Source organism: Pezoporus occidentalis, unplaced genomic scaffold, assembly GCF_034315485.1.
Source record: "Pezoporus occidentalis ecotype Australia unplaced genomic scaffold, CSIRO_AGI_Poc_V1 ctg236, whole genome shotgun sequence".
Classification (NCBI taxonomy): domain Eukaryota; kingdom Metazoa; phylum Chordata; class Aves; order Psittaciformes; family Psittacidae; genus Pezoporus; species Pezoporus occidentalis.
Genome location: NW_026914244.1, coordinates 1,356,667 through 1,383,510, shown reverse-complemented (window position 1 = coordinate 1,383,510; position 26,844 = coordinate 1,356,667). Strand labels below are relative to the sequence as shown.

Genomic DNA, 26,844 nt, shown 5'->3' with positions numbered 1-26,844 from the left:
CCTGCACAAGAGTTTCACATTTTTCTGTAGTTTCAAATAGGTGCTATGTAATTTGTGTTAGCTGAATCATTCCATGGATCTGATCCATGGAGCTGCTCTGATCACTGCTTGTGTTTTTACTGGGCACGACTTGCTAAGGTGATTTATAATAGCAGTTGACTGGGGATGTTTGGATACCAGGATGGATCCCATACAGCTGAGAATCTGCTTCTAAGAGAGAGAATCATAGAATAGTTAGGGTTGGAAAGGATCTTAAGATTATCTAGTTCCAACCCCCCTGCCATGGGCAGGGATGCCTCACACTAAAGATGTTTATTTTTGGTTAAACTCAGTAACATGTTTAATCTAGTGGTTTCCAGGCTTCCCTGACCAAAGCCACTCTGATATTTGGGTGTGTAACGGCAAGTTGGCAGTGTTAAGGAGTAAGTCTTTTTAAAGATGTAGATTATTTACTAGTGACATTTACTTCTCTGGGGCTATCACTGGAACAGGCCAAACCAAAGAAGCCCCACACTCACCCTGGAATTTCTGAACAGAGAAAGTGTAGAGGTCTAGAAGTACGTCGAAGTACGTTCAGCCATAGCACATACACAAGAAATGAGGATGGCATCATGAAAGCTCTGACCTACCTTCAGACGGCAAACAGGATTATTCCCTGAAGTTAACTTTACCCTGGTGATGTTAATTTACTTAGGCTCCTCTTAGTCAGTGGAAAAAGAAAGGGTTCTGAAAAGGACCTTAGTTTAGCTGTAGCTACAGTCTTCAATAGAGGCAGAGAGGCTTTGACCACCAGCTACACTGGTTTTACTAACCAGAAATTAACTCTTCAGAATATCTCCCAGAGGGTATCATGAATCAGTATAAAGCAAAAGCCATACAATGCTGCAATGAGTTCTGAAAAGATCTTTTCATTCTTCCCTTATCTTAAAGAAACATTGCTGAGATTTAGAGCAAGCTAAATACTAACGCATGTCATGGAATCATAGAATAGTTTGGACTGGAAGGACCTGCAAAGGTCATCTTCATATGTGATACTGTTTGCTGGTTTTGCCATTATTATTAATTTCCCCAGAATTCATAGTTCAGCCCATGAAGTTGCATATTCATGTTTCAAAATGTACATACACCAGAGATATATATTTTTTTCTCTGTAGGTGGTTTCACCACAACTCAATAAATATATATAAATAAAAAAAAATCATTATTCCAAGGAATACTTCTTCCAGGCACTATTGTTACAAAGACTGTTTTTATGGATTTGGTCTACACTGAGGGCAAACATGCTTTTAAACATCTATGGAGCCTCTAGTGAGCACTCTAGTCTTATCCTTAGCACATCAGCCATAAATCCTGGAGGACCAGAATAGAGGAACATATCCCAGAGTGCACTTGTCTGGGAGTGCACTGCGGGAACAGGCATGGCTCAAATCTTGTGCAAGGAGAATTAAAAACATAAGGGAAGGGAAAAAAATCCAACCCCCCCCCCCCCCCCCCCAAACTAAATACCAACCCTTTATATCTCTTAGTGTGTGTGAACATCTGATAAGGAATCCATTTTTAATAATGGAAAACCTGACAAATCATTTGTCTTTATGTTTCCTTGTGCCTAGGCATTTTGCTGCCCAACTGATTAACATGGAGAATGCAAGCAGTGTGAAGGAACTCATTCTTCTGGGCCTCTCAGAGGATCCAGGTGTGCAGAAGATATGTTTCGTGTTGTTTCTCTTCTTCTATATGATTATTGTGGCAGGAAATCTGCTCATTATTATCACCGTAACCAGCAGTCAGCCTCTGAGCTCCCCCATGTATTTCTTCCTCTGCTACCTGTCCTTTGTCGACATCTGCTACTCCTCTGTCACAGCTCCCAAAATGCTTGCTGACTTCCTTGTTGAAAATAAAACCATCTCCTTTGTAGGCTGCATAGCCCAGCTGTTTGGGGTACATTTCTTTGGTTGCACAGAGATCTTCATCCTCACGGTGATGGCCTACGATCGCTACCTTGCCATCTGCAGACCTCTCCATTACACCTCCCTCATGACCAGGCAGGTGTGTGGCCGGATGGTGATCGGCTCATGGGTAGGAGGCTTCATGCACTCCGTAGTGCAGACTCTTCTAATCATCCAGCTCCCCTTCTGTGGCCCTAACAAAATAGACCACTACTTTTGTGATGTCCACCCATTACTACAGCTGGCCTGTACGGACACCTATGCTACGGGCATCGCTATTGTGGCCAACAGTGGAATGATAAGTCTGAGCAGTTTCTTCATCCTGGTTATGTCCTATGTTGTCATCCTGGTTTCCTTGAAAAGGATAGGGTGGCACAAGGCCCTCTCCACCTGTGGGTCCCACATCACTGTGGTGATTCTGTTCTTCGGGCCATGCACATTCATCTACATACGTCCATCCAGCAATCTGTTGGAGGACAAGAGCATAGCAGTGTTTTACACTGTCATTGCCCCCATGCTGAACCCGCTCATCTACACGCTAAGAAATGAGGAGGTGAAGACTGCCATGAGAAAACTGTGGAGTAGAAAAGTGGGAAGTGAAAATGGGAAGGTATAGAACTGCAGTAACATTCCCAAAGGAAATATCTGTCATGGAAATTCCCCAGGAACTGCCTTTCGAGGAAAATCTTGCTGTTAGCTCCTGTTGTAGTTAGGAATCATAGACTATAATGCCAGGTTGGAAGATAGTGGAAGTCAAACTTTTGATCTGAAGGACATTGTGAATTCTGTGCTGAGCAGGCATTCCATTTCTACTCTCTTGTCAGCTGGGGCAGGGGCAGACCCGGTGCTCCTGAGCACTAACCAAAACACCAGTGTTTAAATAATTACCATCAAAACCACTGAGAATGGTATCCAGGTAGAGCATCCCATTACTCAGGGATAAACTTCAGAATGGACTTCATCTGCTGCGTAATCCATTCAGCTGGGAAGGAGAGGATCATGGCCAACTGATGCTGGAAACCGAGTCCCCTTTCTGCTTCAAGTAATGCCTTTTTATGAGAACTACATTGTGGTATCTTGAAATCATACATCAGCAAGTAAAAACCTGGTATTAGGTGCTAGCTGGGTCATCTGCTCATGCAGGCAACAGGAGAGGAAGCTTCTCCCCTTCCCCTGCCAGTGCAACAAATGCTTTCTGCAGTGTTCAAGGCCAGGTTGGACAGGGCTTTGAGCAACCTGGTCTAGTTGGAGATGTCCCTGCCCGTGGCAGAGGTGATTGGAATAGAAGATCTTCAAAGGGTCCTTCCAACACAAACTGCTCTATGATTCTATCTACTCCACCTATCACTGATGTCATCCTTCCAACCACCCTCTCTACCCTTCAGCTCTGACTCGGGTGTTTTAATGTTGATCTTAAGGTCCTTTCCAACCCTCACCATGCTATGATTCTAATACAGAATCATTGATTCAATGAAGGACATCTTGCTGACTGTAAGAAATGAAGGACCAAACATGGCATTTGGAGACACAATTCCATGTATCCATGGAAAAAGAAAAAGAATTATTTAAGAACTATTCCAGTATACAACTCCAAGACAACAAAGCACGTTTACACATCCGCACAAGGGAAGAAGTGTGTTTGCCATGGGAAAGAGCTGGTATACTCCTACTGCAGGAGGGAAGAGAAGAATCGTCAGGATGAAAGACCAAACCAGGCAAAGCTGCCACAGGGTGATAAGCTGTAGCAGCTCAGGATCTCCACATGAGGATCCACAATGAGACAAGAGACCCTAGCCCCTACCTTACCATCAGAAAACCACCAAATCAGCTGAGTGAGGAAGAGAAAGACTTGCTTCATGCCATTCGAAAGTAACTGAAGCACTTTGATTCCTTCACTTTCATTCCCTATCAACATCATGTGTTACACATTAACATGACTTAAGTAGGATTCAGCGTCACAAGGTGTTCTGAAGCCCAAGTTAGGGCTTACAACTTTTTTTATGTATCAATAAAATTGTATATGTATGTGTATATATATAGTAGATTATTGTGTTAATGCTTTGGAGATGAACACCAGTGTTTTTTTTTTTTATTCAAAATTATATATATACATATATATTAAAAATAGATTATTTTTTAATGCTTTAGAAATGAACACAAGTTGTTTTCTTCTGGAGTTCTCATTTCTGGATACTGCTGGGCAAATATTTGTCTGTAGCTTACGGAAGGTGTCACTGAAAACAACATTAAGCTACTCTACACTTCAGTAAGAATTCTTATAAGAACTTATTACTCAGGCTAAAGAGTTGCTTCTGTGTTTTGCATTGTATCAGTAAAAACACCTGCAGTGAAGACTAGCCACAAACCTTTCTAAATGTTTGAAGTAATTTCCTGTTGTACTTCTTGTTTCAAATTTGTACAGCAGCAGCCTAAGAAATGAAGTCTGTAGCACAATTGTGATATTCTTTTGTGATGGCAACATGCAATGGTAAGAAGTTAAGAAGAAATGAGAATGTGTATGAGATATGTTAGCTTAGGACAGAAAGCAGAATTTACGTAAATGGCCTGTGTAAGGGACATTTTTATGCCAAGAATATTTGTTTGCAAAGGTAAGGTGAATATAAATCATAGAATCATAGAATAGTTAGGGTTAGAAAGACCTTAAGATGATCCAGTTCCAACCCCCTGCTATGGGCAGGGACACCTCACACTAAACCATGTCACCCAAGGCTCTGTCCAACCTGGCCTTGAACACTGCCAGGGATGGGGCAGCCACAGCTTCTCTGGGCACCCTGTGCCAGCATCTCACTGCTCTCACAGTAAAGAACTTCTTCCTTATATCTAACCTGAACTTCCCCTGTTTCAGTGTGAACCCATCATCCGTTGTCTTATTGCTACAGTCCCTGATGAAGAGTCCCTCCCCAGCATCCTTGTAGTCCACTTCAGATACTGGAAGCTGCTCTGAGGTCTCCACACAGCTTCTCTTCTCCAGGCTGAACAGCCCCAACTTTCTCAGCCTGTCTTCGTATGGCAGTGGACAATAAAGCTTGCAAATGGTGAGATGTGCTGGTTATTTGAACCAGAAATGCTTCCAGAGCAAATACATATCCACTAGTAAATAAAGCTTATTTATCTGGACAGCATTGAAAAGCCATTCAGCAAACAAAGAAGCAAGCAAGCAAACCCATGTGCAGTTAAGAGTTGAGGTGACCACACTCCAACACCACTCTCAAGAGATGACCCTAATAGATATTCTAAAGAACAAGTCTTAGCTCCTTGTCCACTGACAATTTCTGACAAAGCTTCGTATGCCTCTGGGATCTCATTACTCTTGATAGTCTTGTGCCTCTGCTGTGTGATTTACTTTAAATATATCTGCTACCATTTCCTCACCTGGTGAGAGACAATTGTTTGTGTAGGTGCTCTTGGATGTTGTGGGGTTTTTTTGCAGAATGAGGAATGCAGATAGCCAAGCTGCTCTTTCAGCCGTTCTAGGTTTCAGAACCAGCAGCCACAACTTGCAGCTGAGACGTGCTGATGAAACCACCTAAAAGTGGTCAGAGGAGGTCATCAGAGGAGCAATGCTCAGAGGCTGGCAAATATGAACTGTGTAAGTATCGTTCCTTTGTTCTGTTCAAGAGTGACTGAAATCCTGCCTATGAAAATAGTGAATTTTGTGTGGTCCATTTTATGAATTAGAAAACACTCCATTATATATTTTCCAGCTTTTGTTTTAGTTGATGTTTTATTTGCTTTTTCCCCCACTTATATGTTCTTTCCAACAAAATCTGTGAAAAGGGTGTTGTCAGTGTTACAGAGAGGGCTCAGCAGCTGATGGACACTTCCCATGTGCTCAGTCTTACTTTGCCTGAGTTGGACATGTCACATATAGCCGTGACATGCACACTTTGGCCTTCTCCACAGTGCTTTTCCGTGGAGAGGCATGGAAATAGGGATGGAGACACTGAAGAGCCTTCCCTTTGCTTCCCTAGTTGGGCAATAGCTGGGAGGTGAGGCAGAGAGCTCAGGAGAAAGAGCTGAGCATTATGTGGTTGTCAAATAGAATTCAGACCCAAAAGGGCTTGATGATATCACAGTCAAGGTTATTACATATTTACCTCCTCTATCTTCATATGTACATTGAACTAATGATACTTGTGTCCATGGGAATGCCACAGAGGTGGATTCATGGGTGTTTTCGAGTAAAGCAAGGTCACCAGCAATACATTCATTACCCTGGTATCACTATAGGTGTATTTATGAGATATTCCACACCAAGTCCTGGGCTTGGGTGAGGTATAGGAGCCCCTGCTAATGTGCCATTAAGGTAAATTAGCTCCAATTAGTCAATTTATGTGCTGTAAGAAAGGTGGTTTAAGAAAACACTGGCCAGCTCTTTCTGTGGCTGAACTTATCCGGGTCTGTCGCAGAGGGATAGTAAGGAGTAGTTCTGTTGCAATCCTTTAGAGGACTGAAAAGGAAAGTACAATCACTGTGCAAGGACCTTCATCAGGCCATGATCAAAGTGTTGAGCCTGGAATTAGAGCCACACTGTCTCTTTCAGTCAACTTTTATTCCTAAATCAACATTATAGGTTTAAAGTGAGTCTTCAGAGGACTTTGTAATTAGTCTTCTGTTTTAAAAGAGGCAAAGGTGAGAACTTGAGGGTGTTATTTCTACCACTCTTCTCAAATAGATAACCTGAGCTTGTTATATATTATTATGTTGTGTTATATATATTATTATTATATATGTCAATAATACATTCTGTTTTGGATATCAACTGTTATTCCTTGAGAAAAGCATTGTCTTTAAACGGAAACTGTCCCCGAAAGACAGCAAAGGAGAAACATTAAACATATTTAACATAGCAGTGGTCACTGTGTATGTGTGATAATGTCCCATGTCTAATGCCATAGCTGGTCTTTTCTGTGCTTCAGGTCCTGTCTACGTGGTACCTATGGAGAAAGAAAACAACGTGACAGAGTTCATCCTCCATGGGCTGACACAAGATAAGAGAGTTGCAAAAGTTTGCTTCTTGTTATTCTTAACCTTCTATGTCACTATCATTCTTGGAAACCTGCTTATCATTATTACTATAAAAACGAGTGAACAGCTGAGCTCTCCCATGTACATCTTCCTGAGCCACTTGTCTTTTGTGGACATCAGTTACTCTACTGTCATAGCTCCCAAACTCATTTATGACCTTCTTCTTGAGAAGAAGACCATCTCTTTCGTGGGCTGCACAGCTCAACTGTTTGGGGGCCATTTCTTCAGGTGCACTGAGATCTTCCTTCTCACAGTGATGGCCTATGACCGTTGCACTGCTATATGCAAGCCGCTTCATTACACAAATATTGTGACCAAACGCGTCTGCATCTGGTTGGTGGCAGCTTCTTGGGTGGGAGGCTTTGTACACTCCATGGTGCAGACCCTGCTGGTCATTCAGCTGCCTTTTTGTGGGCCCAGTGAGATAGACCACTATTTCTGTGATGTTCACCCTTTACTGAAGCTGGCTTGCACTGACACCTATATCATTGGTGTCAGCGTGATTGCCAATAGTGGTGTGATTTCCCTGGGCTGTTTCATTGTTCTTATTGTGTCCTACACTGTTGTCTTGGTTTCTTTGAGGGTGTGCTTTTTTGAAGGGCATCTTAAAGCTGTCCGTACGTGTACTTTCCAGATCACTGTTGTAGTTCTGCTCTTTGGACCAGGCATTTTCATCTATATGCGCCCTTCCACCACCTTCTCAGCAGACAAGACAGTCTCTGTGTTCTACACCGTCATCACACCTATGCTCAACCCCTTGATCTACACCCTCCAAAACAAAGAAGTGAAAAATGCCATGAAAAAGTTGTGGAGCCGGAAAGTGAAGAGGAGTGAGAAGTGAAACAACACAGTGTATGTTTGTAAGATGGTGTGAGCTTAAGTAATCATGGGGAGGGTTCAGAGAAGTGCCCAGGAGAGACTTTCCAGTAATGCTGCTGTGGTTTTAGTGCAGCTATTCAGAATAATGCTGACACTAAACTCAAGGGTTTATGTAACTCATGTGCTTCGGAAACTGTTAACCAAAAGGATGTGAGCTTATCATCAGCTCTCAGACATGAACTTGGTGGGTGTTATTGTGGCATTTACCTTGAGGCACCTCAGAGCTGTATCTGGGGTATTTGCTTAGGCTTCTCTTGGCATTAGGAGAAACAACCAAGTGTTTGAGAGGTTGTTCTTTCCTCCAAGCTCCTAAAAGCTCTGGAGAGTAGCATCTTCTTCCATTTCTGCACAAAGGAGTGATGGTGGTACCAAGTTCTAAGAGTAAACAAACCTTTCAGTAGGGCACAACATCAACAACTTTTATCTAACACACTTTGAGGTGTCTACAACTGAGTAAGCTGATGAAAGTCAGCAGCCTTTAGGACTCATTTCATGGTAAAATGAACCTTGAGAGAAGGAGGAGGTTATATTTGTTCTCTGCACAACAGGGAGAGATGAAAGATTGTACTGAAACACCAGCAAATAAATAAACTCCAATATGTAACTATTGAAAGGGTTTTCCATACAGAGCATCTTATTAGCAGGAGTGTGAACTTTCAGTCGGGCAACCTGAAGCTACTCTGAAGTCTCTTCAGATGAGAAATGGAAACTTCTCTCCTTCCTCTGCCAGTGCAATTCCCAGTAATAATAACTACTATTATTGTAGCTCAATGTCAGTACTGTGATTCCAAAGCTCACCAGGTTAATAGCTAAAATTTCTACAGTAAGTCTGAATGTTTCTATCTTTACATATTTAGTACTTTTCTGGTGAATGTGCTATCTACTTCAGCTTTGTTCTCATCCTGCCCCTGGTCCCTCAGTCTCAGCTAGCCAGTGACAATAAATGTAAATGCATCTTAAGCACAGGTCAAAAAAAATCCTATAAACCTGAAATTATGGCTATTCTTGCTTGGATCTACTTCATTTAAAGGAGTCCTGTTGTCTAACACTTTTCTGAGACCTTTATATCATAGGTGACCTTTATAATCTATGAGAACAGCAACCCAGGCATGGTTAAAGACCACAGAACCAGAATGATCCCATATCCAGTGGAATTATCTGCAGGTTTTCATGGCGTTATTCAGACACTGGATGAAATGCCATGTTTTGGCCAGTAGCTGCTCTGGAGCTATTACATTGGTATTATCTGAGGGATTTATATCCCAGTGGAAATACAAGAACTAAATATTTCTCTATACGGAAATACAAGCAAGTTCCTAGTTGAACATGGAAAACATTCCTTAACTTCTTAATAAGAATGCTTTTGTCTGGTTGACTTTTCCTCAGCCATTTTCAGTCCTGATACAGAAACATAGAACTGATCTTGGAATCCCATGACTCTGGGCAATGCTGTTCTGCAAATGGACTGACAGTGGTTATTGACTGTTTCCTTATTTTGGGAAGGGGAACAGAGGAACAGGATGTCCTTAAAATAGTGCACAACTCACCCATTTGCTCCAAGGTGATTGGTGATGCATGGAGGTGAAATACAGCAACAAGCCCTAGCTGCTTTATGATGGTAGTAAAATTAGAAGTAAAACATCGGTACTTGGACTTAGAATTTTTATAATGTCTCCATATTTTCAGGCAAAATAGGAAGAGAAAGAGGTAGAAACGATTGACAGAAGAGGAAGGGTTTTTATTCCCTATTGTTAGGACATGAAACCAGACACATAGTCACCAAGATTTCCCTTTTAGATCTCCAGGTTCCTCCTCACTAGGAGAGGATACTCCTTTCATCTCCTGGATGGGGTCTTCATCAAACTGCTCCAGTGGAAGGTGTCCCTGCCTGTGGCAAGGGATTGGAACTGGATGAGCTTTGAGGTCCCTTCCAATCTAAAAACATTCTATGATTCCATGTAGGAGAAATGGCCACAAAATTCAGTAATCACATTTCTTTTCTTGGATTGCAAGCTTTCAGAAACTCATTTCCAGTCTTAAAAGTTTATACCGGTGTTTGTTTTACCCTGGCTAACTGCTGGACACCCATCCAACTACTCTCTTACTCATCTTCCTCAACAGGAAAGGAGTAGAAAATGAGATTAAAAAGCTTGTGGATCGAGATAAAGACGAGGGGATCTCTTACCAGTGAACATTTATGTTTTTATTATTAGACACTTCAGGATTTTATCATACAAATGGCTTCTGAGTGCTTAGAAGCACACATTGTTTCATCCTCGATCATCCTTCAAGACTCCGCATGCAGAAGGTCATTGGGCAAATTGATGTGCTCCTGCACACCAAGGGACCCAGCCACAAAAACTGCTTAATAAGGCCCTCAGGTACCTACTTGGAGTTTGGTAATGACACACTTGTCACTCTCTTTTGCCTGTGTTTAGTACTTAGCATGTTACAGGGGTATTTATATGTTGTGCTCGGATGGGATGACTTCAGGGAGAAGGAAGATGCGGGAAACATAAAAGTCAGCTCAGAAAGCCTTGGAGATGTTGCCTCATTGGATCTTTCTGTCTAAGTGATAAACAGAAAATGGGACATTGATACCATCACAGTAAAATTTGCCTGTAAGCTGTCAGGAAAAGAAAAAAATGCTTGGAAACTTTCTGATACAAAGAAACTTAAAAGCAAGGATATGGCAATGACAAGCAAGAGGAAGAAGAGTGGGACAATGCCCTGACCTCTTGGATGGACAACTTGAAGCAGATTTGGAGGGAATGATTAAAAATGTTTTCAGACAACAAATGTGGAGTTGAGACTTGAAATTTCATGTTGTAGCAGCGATTAGTAACTGGGTACAGTAGTAACCATTTTTTCTTCTCCTTTGCCTATGTTCTTCATATCAGCCATGGCATAGGAAAGCCCAGGTGTGTGGTTATGTTTATATGAAAGGCAGAGAGAAAAGCTTGGTAATTTGTTCAAAAATATACATAAAAAATGTAAATACTATTGTGATGGTTTTGGTCATTTGTATCCTTCAAAGCAGCTTCATTTAATGTTGATTACAGTGTAGGCATTTAGCATGGGGCAGGTATCTGCTCTCCAAGCAAGGACATCTCAAGGACAGATGGACTGTCTTCTATGGAGTAAGTCATCTCACTGTGGTATAATGATTTAAACAAGGTAAGCCAAGAGCCTTTAAGGTGTTTATTCTTCTTCATTAACTATACAGGGAGTTAGAGCTGTTACACTCAGATGGTGATGCCTATTCTGCAGGTCTCTAGCACAACATCAGGGATCTCTAGAGACAGCTCACCCTCTGTGCAGCTCTGGAAGACTGCTGAGCCCTTGGGAGTGCAGAGAGGAAAAAGTGAGATAATTCCTGAACCAGTGTTGTGATTTGCAGATGTATATTCCCAATTCTGCATGAAGCAAGCCTGTTTGATGGACAAGAAAAACAGTCGTTGAGAACTACCAGGAAGTGGTAGAGAATAGAGCAGGACCTGAGGAAAAGTGCTCAGGTATTAGCAATGGCAAGAGGCATATATGACAAGCAGACACTCCTTTCTTAGTAGTAATCTGCTTGCTGAGTTATAAATGTTGAGGCAGAAATGAGCAGGTAAAGGATTTCCTGGTATAATTGTAAATGAAAATGAGCACTGATATGCTGGTCACATCTCAGCGTCCACAAGACAGTGAGTTTATCTCTCCACTTAAGAGCTATATGAATTACTCAGAGAGACAAAGATGTAGAGAAACTGTGCAGAGTTTCGCAGCTTCTGCTCTGTTAGAAAGCACCATTTCTTCGGGAAAGGATTTTCTGTTAACAGCAGGCTTAAGAGATCACTCAAGATACTAAATGGCTGCTAGTTCAATAGAGAGGAATTGGTGAAGAACCTGTTTTCTGTGCTTGTATTTCTAGTTTCAGAGTAGACTGGAGGGCCCTTTCATCAGCTTAGAGGAATGCAATTAGGAATAGAACATGGAACAGCTTATGGTGGAGCTGTACACCATAGACACAATACTTGACTGTGACAAACATTTGCTTCCATCACGACACTCTCAGCAGGTAAAAGGACAGTGTGCCATTCCTCCAGTTCTGGTGGCTCTTATCCTGTGACAGTAGGATGTGATTTCTCCCTGACAGAATGGAAGCATGCACTTTATCACACCAAATAGTGGTCAGAAAGATAGTGGCCAGAGTGAAGGTCAGTGTGGAGGGGCCAGAAACCTGGAAAGAGAGTGGGAAGGCAGCAGATGGATGGTGCTCTTTGCAAACACTGCTCACCATAACTTATGATGCAACACTGTGCTTTCTGTGGCAGGCAGAGCAGCGGTAAATGCATCCTGATCTCATCACTCATGAGCCTTGGAGCCATAGCACATCCCCTTCTCTTCCTTGCAGCCCATGAGTCCATCCCCAGACCTGTGCTATGGGAGCCTGAGCTGAAGTAATGGTGCTGGGAAACTTCTCCCAAGTGCCTGAATTCATCCTCCTGGGCCTTTCTGATACAAGGGAGCTGCAAGTCCTCTTCTTCATTTTCTTCCTCCTGGCCTATGCCATGGTTCTGCTGGGGAACCTTCTCATCATTGTGACCGTCAGGACTGACCCCAAGCTGTTGTCACCCATGTACTTCCTCCTCTGCAATTTGTCCATCTTAGATATCTGCTGCACCTCCGCCACCTCTCCCAGGCTGCTGGTGGACCTGCTGTCCCAGAGGAAGGCCATTGACTTTGAAGACTGCATGGCCCAGCTCTTTTTCCTGCACTTTGTAGGGGCATCAGAGATGTTCCTCCTGACTGTGATGGCTTATGACCGGTACACTGCCATCTGCAAGCCCCTGCACTACACAGCCATCATGAACCGGAGGGTGTGCTGGCTCCTGGTGTTTGCCTGCTGGGCAGGGGGCTTCCTCCACTCCATTGTCCAGACACTGCTCACAGTCCAGCTCCCCTTCTGCGGCCCTAACACCATCGACAACTACTTCTGTGATGTGCCTCTTGTTATTCGGCTTGCCTGCACTGATATCTATGTCATTGAGTGGCTCATGGCTTCCAACAGCGGTTTGATATCCCTGTTTTGCTTCCTGGTGCTGGTCACATCTTACATGTTCATCCTGGCCACCATCAGGGTTCGCTTCACTGAGGGGCACTGGAAGGCACTCTCCACCTGCGCCTCACATGTGATGGTCGTCACCATCTTCTTTGTACCCTGCATCTTCATCTACCTCCGTCCCTTTTCTACCTTCCCCTCTGACAAGCACATCTGTGTGATCTACACTGTCCTCTCCCCAGTGTTAAACCCCCTCATTTATACCCTGAGGAATAACGAGGTGAAGGCATCCATGTGGAAATTGTGGAACCGCTGCAGAGACAAGCTGGGTTTGTGACAAACCTGGAGGTCCTTCCCTACAGACTAATGGCAGAGTGGGGCATGGGCACAGGGTTGGGATCCAACACGTAGGGAGTACCTGAAATCCATCTGAAATCATGTTTAGTTCCTGCTAAGAAATATACCCAACCTTGGTTTCTGCAGAGATGCTCTCACCTCTTTTGTTGGCTTCAGGTCCCCTTAGTCCATCAGTGAATGGATTTTTCACTGTTGAGAACACATGAGACTTTGTAAAGGTTTTTACTATTCACACAGCTTTGCAATTAGAATTGCAGCTCCTGGTGACAATTAAACATCCTTCTCTACAAGGTTAAAGAGAAGTCAGGAGGAGTCAGTTCTTGACTACAGAGCAATAGCGTTATGCATTAAGATACGTGATGCAGTGAGTGGATTGGATGTTTCACCTGGGCAGAGCTCAGATATTTGGGACGAAATTCAAAGGGAAAAGGAATTGTGCTGTGGAATACAGCAAAGTCTAAATGCATTTGAGCACTGGATCCACTCAAGTGGGGAGCATTGAGCAGCCTCTGAACATTGCTTGAAAAGAGTAAACCACCATTACACAACAAAGCTTGCACTACTGTTGTTACTGTTTGTTAAGAAACGAGGGATTTTTAAGGCATGGATAGTTCTATTCTCTGAACTATAAATCAGAAAGAAATGAACAACCGTGGGCTTTGTCAGTGTCTTCACATCCCCCCTCCCTGTTGCCTTTGCTCTTCAGTGTTTTTGTCCATGATGTTCCCCTGATTCTCATAGAAATGGATGGACTCTTCCCATCACCAAAGCCATGTCTCTGCTATGGCAAGAGATTACAACCTGTTCAAACATATTTCAGATCCCTTCTGAAGACATTACCTATTGTTACCACAAAGATCTGGTTAGGAAGGAGTTCTGGAGCCTGAGTAACTCCTTTTCCCACACTGTTGGTGAAAGAAAGGAATCTCCTTCAGATCTGAAACCATTAGCTGTGTGGACTCTGCTTTAGGCCTCTTAGTTTTTAGACTGCTTCTTGGGTTTTGGACTGCTTCTTCCAGGCATTTTCTGGCAACTATCTGAAATAGCAGAGACAAAGTCAGTTTATATTTAAAACTGGGCTTGCATTCAGCACAGCATCACTTTGGGACTAGGCTATTCCACTCTAAGAATCCCAGAATAGTGTTATGTCTCTTTTGCTAACTCCCAGCAGTGTAAAAGTAAAAAGCAGCTCCACAAAAGGCTTGAATTAGGTTAACAATGGACCTTTTATGTATATGTATAGACATTGGGAGATCAAAGATCTACAGGGAAATCTGGGCAGTAACCCAGTCTGTACCAGAAAGACTTACAAGCCATTACACAGCAGCTTCTGCTTGGGCCATACAAGAGCTGCTGAAATGCACACCAGGGCTGTTTCCCAATTCGGGAAACAAGCAATTCTGCTGTGTTGAAATCCACTGTTCTAGCAGAATTGAGCGGTACCTACGACAGAAGGTTTCGCCTTCTGTCATAAAGGAGAAACTGGAAACAGGAAACAGGTCTTTCACCACTCATGGCTAAGGCCTGAAGAACCCAGGTTTCGTACTAACTAGCGTAACTGCAGAATTCCCTCCCACAAGAAGCAAGAACTGGTCTTTTTCTTTACCTTTCCATGTATTATGTGTCAAACACCTTTCTTATCTTAGCCTGAGAGAGCAGCATGGCAATATTTCAGACCACATGAGAGAGTAATAGGGTTATGTTTCCCAATTTGAAGAGCAAGGTGTGAGTTCTTGCTTTCTATACTGTGGCTCTCTGAGATCTACAGTACGTGATCTCAGAAGTAACCAGCTTCATGCACGTTGCTCGTCTGATCTTCTTTTAGGGTGCCCAGAGAAGCTGTGGCTGCCCCATCCCTGGCAGTGTTCAAGGCCAGGTTGGACACAGGGCCTTGGAGCAAGCTGCTCTAGTGGAAGGTGTCCCTGCCTGTGGCAGGGGTTGGAGCTGGATGATCTTAAGGCTCCTTCCAACACAAACCATTCCATGATTGTATAACAAGGTCTGTGGACCCTAGGGTATGCACGTGCCTATTCTAAGAGATAAAAAGTGCCCAAGAAATGCCTTTTTTTTGACCATAAAGGGAGTTTATACTGATGAGATCAGATGGACTCACTTCGGGTGCAGATTTGGGTGAGATAAATCAATCTGCTTATCCACATTTGGAATAACCTGGGTCAGGCTGTTGCTGCAGCTTACAGCTAGAATCACACTCAGCTATTTGAACAGAGTATGTTTTATATCTTTCTGTCATCAAATCAATATATAATGGTATCGCATTCAATATATACAACACAAGATAATACATTATCAACAACCAGCAGCACGAAACAATAAATATCACAAAGTATCTACAAAATATAAGCCCTCAAATCATGCAGATCTATTTTATTGGTAATACTGAAAATAAATGCTGAAACACTGAAACCTTCTAAACAGTTTCACTCGTGTGCGAGCCTAACTTTCAAAGAAACAAATCCAGTAAAAGGATTTTCTCTCTCTTAGACATGCTATTGCTGCGCTTAGCCATCAGATGGCAGAGGTGCATATACACAGTGTAACTGCATACACTGATGCTGATGCTCACAGGCAAGCTAAAGGCGGTGGAGATACTGATTGTAGGATTTCCTTTAGACAAAAAGGCTGTGACAAAGCCATAATTCTCTCACACAAGCGAGTTACTAAAATAATACAAGGGACGATATATAGATGAAGAAGTGACACAATCCAGCAGTATATCTGGGGAGATAATAACAGTGCTTGGGAAAAAGACTGAAGAAGAAAGGAGCTTCTGTGATGTGTTTTTAACAACTGACATTCCCACCTTGCAGTAATGAGGTTTCTGTGCTCCTTCAGCAAACTTTATCCTTTACGACAGTAGCAATTATGTCACCAAATCCATCAGTTCAGTGTCTGCCATCAGTAGAACACTGTAAGTTTCCTTGTGCTAGACTAACTCAGGATTGGATTCATCCCACCTTATTTAAGGCATCCCACTGCAGCGTCTCATTCTGGAGCCTGAGTGGGTCAAGGTCTCTCAATAGAGAAAAAGATGCCTTTAAAGGGAAGAAAATAGAGAGGATGAGTGTGAAAAGTCGGTGCCATCTGCCCATAAGCGTGTACAAGTGTTGCCTGAGATCTATACACCCAAGCTCATTCCGAACTCAGTGGAGATGATTTATCTCTCTGAAGTTAAGCTATTTAAACATTAGGTGACTTGATCTGATGTAGTTGTCTTGGCTCCCTTTATAATAAAGGAAAGAAACAAGCCCTCTCAGAAGCCAAACAATCACATCCTTCTTAGAAACTCATCTTAGGGGTCATAGGTTGTCCTCTGCATCTGCTTGTATACAAGCTTTCACTACAGAGGGAGCTGAGCACCCAGTTACTGGTGGGTGAGATATTCACATCCCACATCTCCACTGTGCTTGCTTGTGCTGCAGCACTGATTCGAGGTATTTGATCTGCCCAGGGCACAGGGAAAACCCTGGAAACACTGTATGGAAAGAGCTGAGTGGGAACAGCACCAGCTACGCGTCCATATCTGTATGTCCATATCTGTTCATCTTCTGTATGGAAGAAATACCTGCACAATCTGCATCTGCAGTATCTAATTCCAATTTAAGACTCAAGCAATGATATTTATTTTTAATGGTGAATTTGTACTTCTGTGAGGGAGAAAGTTGAAATACTGAAATGTCCTTTGGGTCACTTGGGTAAATTTCAATTGAGATAAAGAAAAATGCATGAGGCCACGGAGCTGCTGCGAGGGCTGGAGCCAGGCTGAGAGAGCTGGGCTGGGGCAGCCTGGACAAGAGAAGGCTCCTGAAGGGGAGACCTGAGAGCAGCTCCAGTGCCTGAAGGGGCTGCAGGAAACCTGGAGAGGGGCTTGGGACAAGGGCCTGCAGGGACAGGCCAAGGGGAATGGCTTGAACCTGCCCAAGGGGAGACTGAGATGAGCTCTTAGGCAGAAGCTCTTCCCTGTGAGGGTGCTGAGGCGCTGGCACAGGGTGCCCAGAGAAGCTGTGGCTGCCCCATCCCTGGCAGTGTTCAAGGGCAGGTTGGACACAGGGGCTTGGAGCAAGCTGCTCTAGTGGAAGGTGTCCCTGCCTGTGGCAGGGGTTGGAACTGGATGAGCTTGAAGGTCCCTTCCAGTACAAACCATCCTGACATTCTATGAGTTCAGTAAAGAAAAGCTTTTGTTAGGCATTTCAGAATGTATGCTTCAGAAATCATACAGAATCATATCATGTTTAATAACACCCTACTTTGAATCAGATAAAACTGGACAGGAGAACAGGCCTGAACCATGTTTTATCTCACTGAGGCGAATGCTTCAATGTTGTAAGATACAAACTCTCCAAACTTATCTGGCATTTTGAACTGCTCCCTAATGGATAGTAGTGGATGAACTATAACAGATTAAAGTCAAGCTATGCCAGCTGGGTAAAAACATTTATGGCAAAAATAACTTTTGCCATGAAGACCGTATGACTCTGAAGCCTGTAAACCAAGTCCTCAAGACAGTGTAAGCACAGTTATGGGCAACAGGTGGAAAAGCATTCAGTTGTTGTAAATCAATGCAAGTCTCTTCAGAGCCCCATGTCTGGTTATTCAGCTGTTGTTAATTTGTTTTGCTTCATTTGTTCAGCAGGTATAAATCAGGGGCATCAACAGGTCAGGGCTTATAGAAGCTGCTGATGTAAGCTCACAGTTGAGGTAACCATGTCTATAGGAAAAGGTCAGAGCTTCTGCTAGCAGAGATTTATGGCTAGAGGGTAAGTGAGCAATGTCCAGGACCTTGGCCAACTATCTCAAAGCTTGGGGGAGTGTCCATTGTACCCTAGAAATGTTGCTGCAGCTGCTTGCATGCAGCAACTGCAACTGGCAGGGGCTCTTTGGTCAGCTAAAGGACCAATTTTCCCCTTTGTGATGACTCTATGTAACTAAAAACCGGATCATTCCTACCATTGAGTTTCTCAGGAAGTCTGTGAGGTTTTGGCAGCTTGTGTTAGCTTAAAACTGTTGCTTTGGGATCAGCAGATGTTGAATTGGGTTGACTGGCCCTGTTTTTGAAGGAAATAGAAGGGAACTACCAAGGTGAGCAGCAGGATCAGAGGAGACGGGGATGGGAGACAGAGTCCCTCTGCTTTGGCAGCCAGAAAGGATATAACCAGCCATCTTCACTGTTTCTGTTATTTAGTGCTATTCACCAACCTAATCACAAATCCAGGCTTTAGATACTTATGGGATATTTAATTTAAGCTGTGTTTAATTAATTTTAAGATCTCCTGCTTTTTGTGTCAGCTCCTATTACCTGTATCCTCATGGTGAAACTGGCCTGCAAAGTGCTCATTGGCCTCCCCAAAGACATAGGAAACTGCCATATCCACTCTAAATCGTTTCTCAGTGCTACTACTGCTTTGTGCTGAGCTTGCCACTGGATGCTGCAGGAGAAGCAGTAAATCCAAGAATGTTGTCTTTTAAAGAGGAAGAACTGTGGCAAATGCAAAAGGGGAAAATGGTGACATTTAACTGGCTGATCTATAAATAATTCTGCATTTCTTTGCCAAGCTCATCTGTAAGGTCACAAAATATATCAGCTGAGAGTAATTGGGAATGTAGTTATCCACCAGGAATGGCTTGTGGGAGAGCTATATCAGTGTCTGTGTGGGGTTAAGGGCAGACTGGAATAGCAGAGGTCGTTGTGCTGTGAGGATGAAGTGGCTCCGTGGGGCTTTGGAGAGAAATCAGAGTTGCAGTCAGTGGTGGTGAATCCAGGAGCAGACCCACCCCTCTGTGTGAATTAAGGACATGAGCTTTAAGGTCCCTTCCAACCCAAGCCAGCATGTGAGTCTATGGTTTTTGAGTAGTTCATGCCCAAGTTGAGTGACTTTTCTCCTTGACACTGTTTCAGTCTTTGTTTTAGTTTGGATCCCTGAGACCCCTGAGGAAATTCAAGACCGTCTTGTCTCTGTCCCGCCCCATGGCAGGAGGCTGTGGGGCAAAATCCATGGATCTTAAAACTAGAAAGGACCTTGCTGCTTGTCTGTAGAAGTTGCATGGCCTGGAATCCCATGGGATTTACACTCTCACACCTCGATCACTGTAGTGTGAAAGCGTTCCTCATATGAGGGGATCCATTTCATAGTCAGTGATGCACATTTTTGCTCAACACAGGATTTGTCAATCACCATTTTTCTCTCAACATTATGCTGGGTCCCATTAAGAATCATAGAATAGTTTGGGTTGGAAAGGACCTTAAGATCATCCAGTTCCAAACCTGCTATGGGCAGGGACACCTCACACTAGACCATGTTGCCCAAGTCTCTGTTCACCCTGGCCTTGAACACTTCCAGGGATGGAGCATTTATCACTTCCAAAGAAGAAACATTTGTGCTGGGAGACAGAAGGGAAACTGTGCAAAACAGGGACACCAGGCTGATAACTGTTAGTAAATGCCTAAATCTGTCTGATGATCAAGTCCCCATCAGAATCAGTGCTGGATTTCATCTGTTTCTTTATTTGTAATCACAAAACTCTAATTTCCTACTTTAAGTTCTGCATGCGCTCTAAAGGACTCTTCCTCTAAAGGAGGACGTGGACCTTCATGGCTCAATGTGAGCTATTTTCTTTGCTCTATAAGGAAACACAGTGCAGATCATTGCAATTACTGATCTGAAATCATCACTTGGATTTTGAAGCCAAACGCAAGCTCTGTATGGTTTGGGGAAACCTGTGTCTCAAGACAAGCAATTTAATCTAATTGATTTTTCTCTCCAGGAAACAGCTTGGGATGGTTTTAATAAGGCCTCAGAAGATGCTGTTTAAAAAGTTAGTGCCTGGCAAATTGCAAGGGTCCAACTTGGCAGGTGAGTTTGTAAGTGTGTAAATTGGTTTCTCTGCGCCTCATTAAAATCTCGGGTTCTTTCTCTCCTGGAAATTAGCAGCTCTGTGAGTTTATGCTCAGCTTTGATTATTGCCTTAATCTAAAGCACAGTGGAAAAACTGCCTCAAGGGACAAAACGTCATAGAATTGTAGAATGGTTTGGGTTGGAAAGGGCCTTAAGTTCATCCAGTTCCAACCCCCTGCCATGGGCAGGGACACCTCACACTAGACCAGCTTGTTCCAAGGCCTTGAACCTTAAATATATCCATTTCTTGAAGCATTAGATACAAGGCATTCCTTGATATTGTTTAGACCCTTGACTGCAACACAAAATATCCCAGCCTCTTATTGTAGCAAATGATGCCATGGTCGAATCAAGTCCTTTGAAAACTGGCTGGATCTCTACAATGCTTTTGTTAAATCCCCCAAAACTGAGGAGATTCTGATCTAATCAATTTTATTTAAAGACTATGGGTAAAGCAGAGCAACCTGCATTGCACTGTTGAGGGGCAGCTTTAAAACTGCTTGGATTGGGCTGGCTTCAATCATAGAGTCATAGGTTTAGGTTGGAAGGGACCTTAAAGCTCATCTAGTTCCAACCTGCTGCCATGGGCAGGAACATCCTTCAAATATCTCTTTTGTGGTGTGACACATTATCTGATCTTCACAATAAAAGCTAAACTTGGAGATGGCTCTTGGTAAAGCTAAGGCTAATCCACACCTGTCCCAGGGTTCCTGCTCTACAGACCTCTTCTGGCTGCTGCTTCTTGCCAGAACCTATAGGGCAAATAGGGGACAAAGTTTTGACTAAAATCCCAAATTTAACTTTTAGAAGATGTTGTCAGGGAAGGTGACAGTGAGTATGGAGCCCATCTGCTGTGTGAGATTGTTACCTTGTTAAGCATGAAGACAGCAGAATCACATCAAATAATCCCCACGTCTGAAATACAAATGAGAAACACATCAGAGGAAAAGGAGCTTTGTCAGCAGCCAAGTCTGTAATCGGTCTGTGTTCATGATAAGCATTCTGTGGTCATGGTAAGCATTCCAAGCTGGAAAGCTCAATACTCAACAAGGCTCAATCTCATAACTGGCCAATATCAAATGGCTTTGGTTGTGTTGTGCTGTGTATGGTCCTGGCATGGCAGAAGGGATGGGCAGCACCAGCTCCGATGATGTCTCTGAATTCATAGAGTTTGTTTTGCCTTATCCAGCTCCAACCCCTGCCACGGGCAGGGACCCCTTCCACTGGAGCAGCTTGCTCCAAGCCCCTGTGTCCAACCTGGCCTTGAACACTGCCAGGGATGGGGCAGCCACAGCTTCTCTGGGCACCCTGTGCCAGCGCCTCAGCACCCTCCCAGGGAAGAACTTCTGCCTAAGAGCTCAGCTCAGTCTCCCCTTTGGCAGCAGAGGGCCAGGATCCCCTCCCTGAGCTGCTGCTCACGCTCTGGGTGTGCAGCCCAGCACACACTGAAGCCAGGTCACGGGGAACTTCTCATCCACCAACACCCACAAGTCCTTCTCCTCAGGGCTTCCCTCATTCCAGTTTCTGCCCAGCCTGCATCTGTGCTTGGGACTGGGATAATTCAGCTTTAGCCCAGCATAATGCCTGGCATTCTGCTAAACTACTAATTTCTAGGCACCAGCATGATGCACAGGCAATAGCTATCTTGCCAAAATGCAAACTTCTAACGTGTGGCAACATGTTAAAGTACAAACATGGTCAAGGAGAGGGTCACGTCATAAATCTTAAGTAATTCTTATGGCCTTAAATGATTCTTTAAATGATTGAATGATCCAATCCCTTGTGGCAGGGGGTTGGGAGCAGATGAGCTTTGAGATCCCTTCTAACCCAAGCCATTCTATGCTTATCAACAGTGGGCTTTAGACATAAGGTCTCAGATTAAAAATACTGAAAGCAAATAATAGCAGCTCCCTTTTTGTGGCCTGTATACGCACATTTATCTCCTGACTCTCGGTACGGCGCTGTGCTCTGCAGCCTTTCACCACGCAGAGATTTTGCATGAGCTATTGCCCTCTTGTGCCTGTTCAACGAAAAGACGGGTAGCTGTCAGTGGAAGAGGCATGAAGCCAGTTTCAGAAGTTGGAAGGGCACAGTCAGTCCTAGCTCTTCTCCCAGCTGTGATGAGATTGATCTATTTACTGTATCTCTTTCCGGCATCTGGGTTTATTACAGAATGATTAGCTCCATTCTTTGTTCCAAAACTTCAGAAGTCTGATGGGCCTAGGGCTAACAGTACATAAAGATCTGGACCACATGGATTTATTCCAGCCACAGGTCTATACAACCATAGCAGGAAAAGCATCTGCTTTATAACTCTTTGAGAACTCCAATTTATCTTCTGACATATGCAGAAGTCTTTATTTTGTAAAAGAGGCACACTGCAAACATGACAAACAGGCTTTAAGAATGATTGACTGTATCATTCCTGTTGACAGTGCAGGAGCTATGGGCAGGTAATACTGGGATATGAGCAGTACATCAGATGGAAAGTGATGCTCAAATAAATGAATGCGTAATGCATGGATGCTTTCTGGAATCGGAGGGGGATTTATTAGCTCTTCAAAGTACTGCTGATAACTTATGCTCTTCCATATGCTAGGGTACATATCTGCTTCAAGTAGTGCATGGATTTCACAAGTAGCTTATCTTCTGTTGTTTCTGTAGGGGGTAAACAAAATTAAAAGGTTTCTCCCCTGAAGAAGTAGAGATTGCCCATAAAACCAACATGGAAAGCACTTACACAGGCACATGATGGTGTGCTAGCTGCCCTTGTAACACCAGCACAACTGCTCCACAGCAGTCACTCGGGTTCTGCTCTTCATTCATCCTGCAAAGACACTGTTACCACTGTCCTTCTCTAAGGTGCGTGCCTTTGCAAAGGAGCTGTTCCCCAGCTTATTGTGATCCAGTATGTGTAAGCAATAGATTTAAGGCTCCAGAGCAAGACAAATTAGTCTGAAAACAGTTTGTGACCAAGTAGCTTTAAGGCTGTAGTTTAAAGCAATCAGAATGCTAGACTCTTGTGAGATCATAGAATCATAGAATAGTTAGAGTTGGAAAGGACCTTAAGATCATCCAGTTCCACCCCCCCTGCAATGGGCAGGGACATCTCACACTAAACCATGTCACCCAAGGCTCTGTCCAACCTGGCCTTGAACACTGCCAGGGATGATGGAGCATTCACAACTTCCTTGAGCAACCCATTCCAGTGCCTCACCACCCTAACAGGAAAGAACTCCTTCCTTATATCCAATCTAAAGTTCCCCTGTTTAAGTTTGAACCCGTTACCCCTTGTCCTATCACTATAGCCCCTAATGAAGAGTCCCTCTCCAGCATCCCTATAGTCCCCCTTCAGATACTGGAAGGCTGCTATGAGGTCTAAGATGTAAGACTTCAGGAGCTGGAATGGCCGAGTTGGGCTGGCAGCCCCTAGGGAGAAGGACACCATCTCCTTTTCCTGGGAGAAGAGTCATGTATCAAACCACAGCCCTTTAAAAAGGTCCTGCAACATGAAAACCATGGGAATCAAATGGTATAGAGTGAAGAAATAGCTTCTCACATTTTAGCCTTCTCCTGATTCTGAAAAAGCCTCATAAACGCAACACAGCATCCAAAAAAGCTTCAGAGACACTCCTCCCCAGGTACGTCTTCAAGTGTATAAAAGCTCGTTAAAGAGGTACTCACCCTTGTAGGCAAGGGTTAGCCAGTGCCTGCAGATGTCTGCCTGCGTGTTCCTGTGCTGCTAAACCCGGACCCATCGCTTCCTTAATGGATTGTTGCTCCAGAGACTACAGTGAAATCATTTTTCTGCTGTATGCAGATATTCTAGGCACGTGTTGAAAGAAGAAAAAGGATTGTCATGTTTCCTGGAGTTACAGATGCCTGTGTAGCGCCAGTAACTAATCCTTTGTAGCAGTGAGTATTTCTGTGTTAGGTTTCTGTTGTATTTTACCTGGAGAAGTTTCCAATTTTAAGAATGAGCGATATTATGATTTAAAGCACTGTGTGCCTTTTATTTCTGCTTAAATGAATCTTACAGTATTTTAAACTCTGATTTTGGTCCCTTTTGAGGTGGAAGCAAGCTGCTGTGAGAACATGAGAGGATAGATGAGCCTGTCTCAGATGGGATGTCAGTCACCTATTTCACTTGTTATTTGTATTTCTCATACGTAAGAATGTGTTCTGATATTCACACCATCTCATAATCATGCTCTAATCTGCAAACAAAGAGGTGCTTGTGCCAAACTTTGCCCTATCTCTCTACAGGGCTACTAGGTAAAGTATGCTATGAGTTACATTCAGTGTAGCAGTGCAGGTTAGACAGATCTTCAGTGACAATCCTAGACTACTTTGAACTGGGAAAAGGGGATGGGAAGTCCAGCTATTCCTAGAAGTACTAATAATATTATGGAATCCTATATGGTAAAGTAAAGAAAGAAGGGAGGTCTTTAAGTGAATGCTAGATTATATCTCTTTATATCCCACTGGATAAAGCTGAAAAAAATCTGGGATATACTGTCTGTCAATCACCAGCAATTTAATTCTTCTACAGGTCCCCTTGCTCAGAGTACTGCTGCCTTCAAAGCCCAGTTGGGTTGCTTGCTGTGTCCAACCAAGGTAGCCACCACAGAGGAGGTATCTTTGTCTTCAACCATCAGCACTTTAGCTTGTAAGAATTAAACCTTTTTGATTAATCCCTGTTAAGCTTAATACCTGTATTTGTTGATTTCAGGCTGTGTGCAAAACAAGCCATAAAACATTCACACTTTAGAAGGGAGATTTAGATTTTGTGTGGCAATACAAACTTGTAAATGATTTTCAACTGCAAAACAAGCCATAAAACATGCACTCTTTAGAAGGGAGATGCAATTTTGCTTGAGAACAAGGTGATTTCATTCCATGGCTGCATGTTCCAGCTGTTTTTCCTCATTGATGTCGTAGGCACAGAGATTTTCCTCTTGGCTGTGATGGCATATGACCGGTACGTTGCAATATGCCATCCACTGCAGTACATGAATATCATGAGTACAAAGCTGTGTGCTCACCTAGCCACTGGCATCTGGGTAGCAGGGCTGTTAAACTCCCTGTTGCACACATCTTTGATTTTTACACTCTCTTTTTGTGAGTCTAATGAAGTTGGCCAATATTACTGTGATATCCCTCCCATGCTGGCCTCTCTGGTGCTCCACAGTTGCTGGAGCCACTCCGTTTTCACTCTGGTCTCATATATCTACATCCTATGGGCTGTGCTATGCATGAACTCTTCTGAGAGCAGGCACAAAGCCTTCTCCACCTGTGGGTCTCACTTGACAGCAGTATGCCTCTTCTATGGGACCACCATTTTCACATATGCACGGCCTTCCTCCACCTACTTGCCTAATCAGGACAGGATAGTTTCCATGCCCTATGGAATCCTCACTCCCCTGCTAAACCCCATAATCTACAGTCTGAGGAACAAAGAAATTAAATGTGCCCTGAGAAGAGTGGTCACCCAGGTAAGAACTACTTTAACAAGACAAGAACATCACTCTTGGTCTCTGACACCTTGTGGAGCTCTACCAGCTGGATAGGAACTGCAGTTTGTGACTGCTCTTCTCTAACTTTAGCCAACTAAAAGTTAGGTGCTGGAATCAAAGCTCCTTCTCTGGGTTCCCTTTGAAGAGGTGTGCACCTCCAGGAGACCAGTTGGATGGCACAGTTTTTGGTCACTGTCACAGGAGGAGATGACTTCTGCTGGTAATGTTATTCTCCACTGAACAAGAGGAAGCTTAGATGAGATCCTCAGCCTTAGACACAGGTGATATAAGCATATCTTAGTGTGAATGCTGGGAACTGGTAGTGTAGGCACACTTACATCTACATTCTTCTGTACTAAAGCAGCCTAGAGGACTGGTACCTCTTCCTGACCACACTGCTCCTGCAGAAAACATGAGCACATCCTTTGTGGGGGGCTGAATGGAAGGATGGCTCCTTTGCCATCATTTCAGGTCATCAGTCTGGGAGTGTTCTCAACCAGCATGCTGAGAATCCAACTGCAACACCAAGCACAATCTGGCCATAGTTTGCACTGTGTATCTCAAAATCAGTCTGCCAGGGTGTGAATCAACTCCCACAGTCATAGAATCAGCTAGGTTGGGAAAGACCATTAAGGTAATCAAGTCCAACTGTTCCCCAACACTGCCAAGTCCACCACTAACCCATGTCACTAAGGGCCTCATCTGCATGGTTTGTGAACGCTTCCAGGGATGGTGATTCCACCACTGCCCTGGGCAGCCTGTTCTAACGCCTGAACTAGAGATGTCAATTGTGCTCATGTGTCCATATATTAGACAGCTTTAAGACTCCTCTTATGGCCAGTGAGGGGAAAAGGGAGGCTTTGTATTCATGGGCTTTGTGACCATTGCTCTGGCTTTTCCCAGTCCCAGCAGACTGAAGGAAGGTTTACAAAGTGTGCTTAAGGTCTGAGTCCATAGGTAAAACCAGTGCTTCACACCAAGCAAAAAGTGAAGGCATGGCTGACTAAGGTGGAAACAGATGTGCAGAGAGGTGGGGTGCTGTGCAGTCTCTGTGTGTTGTGGCTACAAATCCGTGTATCTCTTAGCTATGAGGGTCTATGCTGGGATGATAAACTCTTACAGCTTGAGATGGGCCTTGG

At 43.7% G+C, this 26,844-nt stretch overlaps 3 protein-coding genes and 1 long non-coding RNA gene across 5 annotated transcripts; all 4 read left to right on the top strand.

Annotated features, from left to right (window-relative positions):
• Positions 1-1,416: 1,416 nt before the first annotated feature.
• On the top strand, positions 1,417-2,757 carry LOC134165327 (olfactory receptor 4S2-like). The gene has a single exon (XM_062621981.1). It carries the CDS (start codon positions 1,564-1,566, stop codon positions 2,560-2,562), a length of 999 nt encoding a protein of 332 aa, XP_062477965.1. The 5' UTR covers positions 1,417-1,563; the 3' UTR covers positions 2,563-2,757.
• A 4,131-nt stretch (positions 2,758-6,888) lies between these two features.
• Positions 6,889-8,785, top strand: LOC134165326 (olfactory receptor 4S2-like). The gene has a single exon (XM_062621980.1). The coding sequence runs from the start codon at positions 6,907-6,909 to the stop codon at positions 7,834-7,836; it is 930 nt and encodes a 309-aa protein (XP_062477964.1). The 5' UTR covers positions 6,889-6,906; the 3' UTR covers positions 7,837-8,785.
• A 2,527-nt stretch (positions 8,786-11,312) lies between these two features.
• Positions 11,313-13,301, top strand: LOC134165316 (olfactory receptor 4D5-like). 2 transcript variants are annotated; one of them, XM_062621972.1, is made up of 2 exons: positions 11,313-11,331; positions 12,348-13,301. In XM_062621972.1, exons 1-2 carry the CDS (start codon positions 11,313-11,315, stop codon positions 13,256-13,258), a joined length of 930 nt encoding a protein of 309 aa, XP_062477956.1. In that variant the 3' UTR covers positions 13,259-13,301. The 2 variants fall into 2 exon arrangements, with proteins under 2 accessions (XP_062477956.1, XP_062477955.1); XM_062621971.1 differs by lacking the exon at positions 11,313-11,331 and having other exon boundaries at positions 12,302-13,301.
• Positions 13,302-17,907: 4,606 nt separating this feature from the next.
• LOC134165325 (uncharacterized) lies at positions 17,908-24,106 on the top strand. Its single transcript, XR_009965478.1, has 3 exons — positions 17,908-18,053; positions 20,059-20,147; positions 24,010-24,106. It is a non-coding gene; the product is annotated as an uncharacterized LOC134165325 (long non-coding RNA).
• Positions 24,107-26,844: the final 2,738 nt, after the last annotated feature.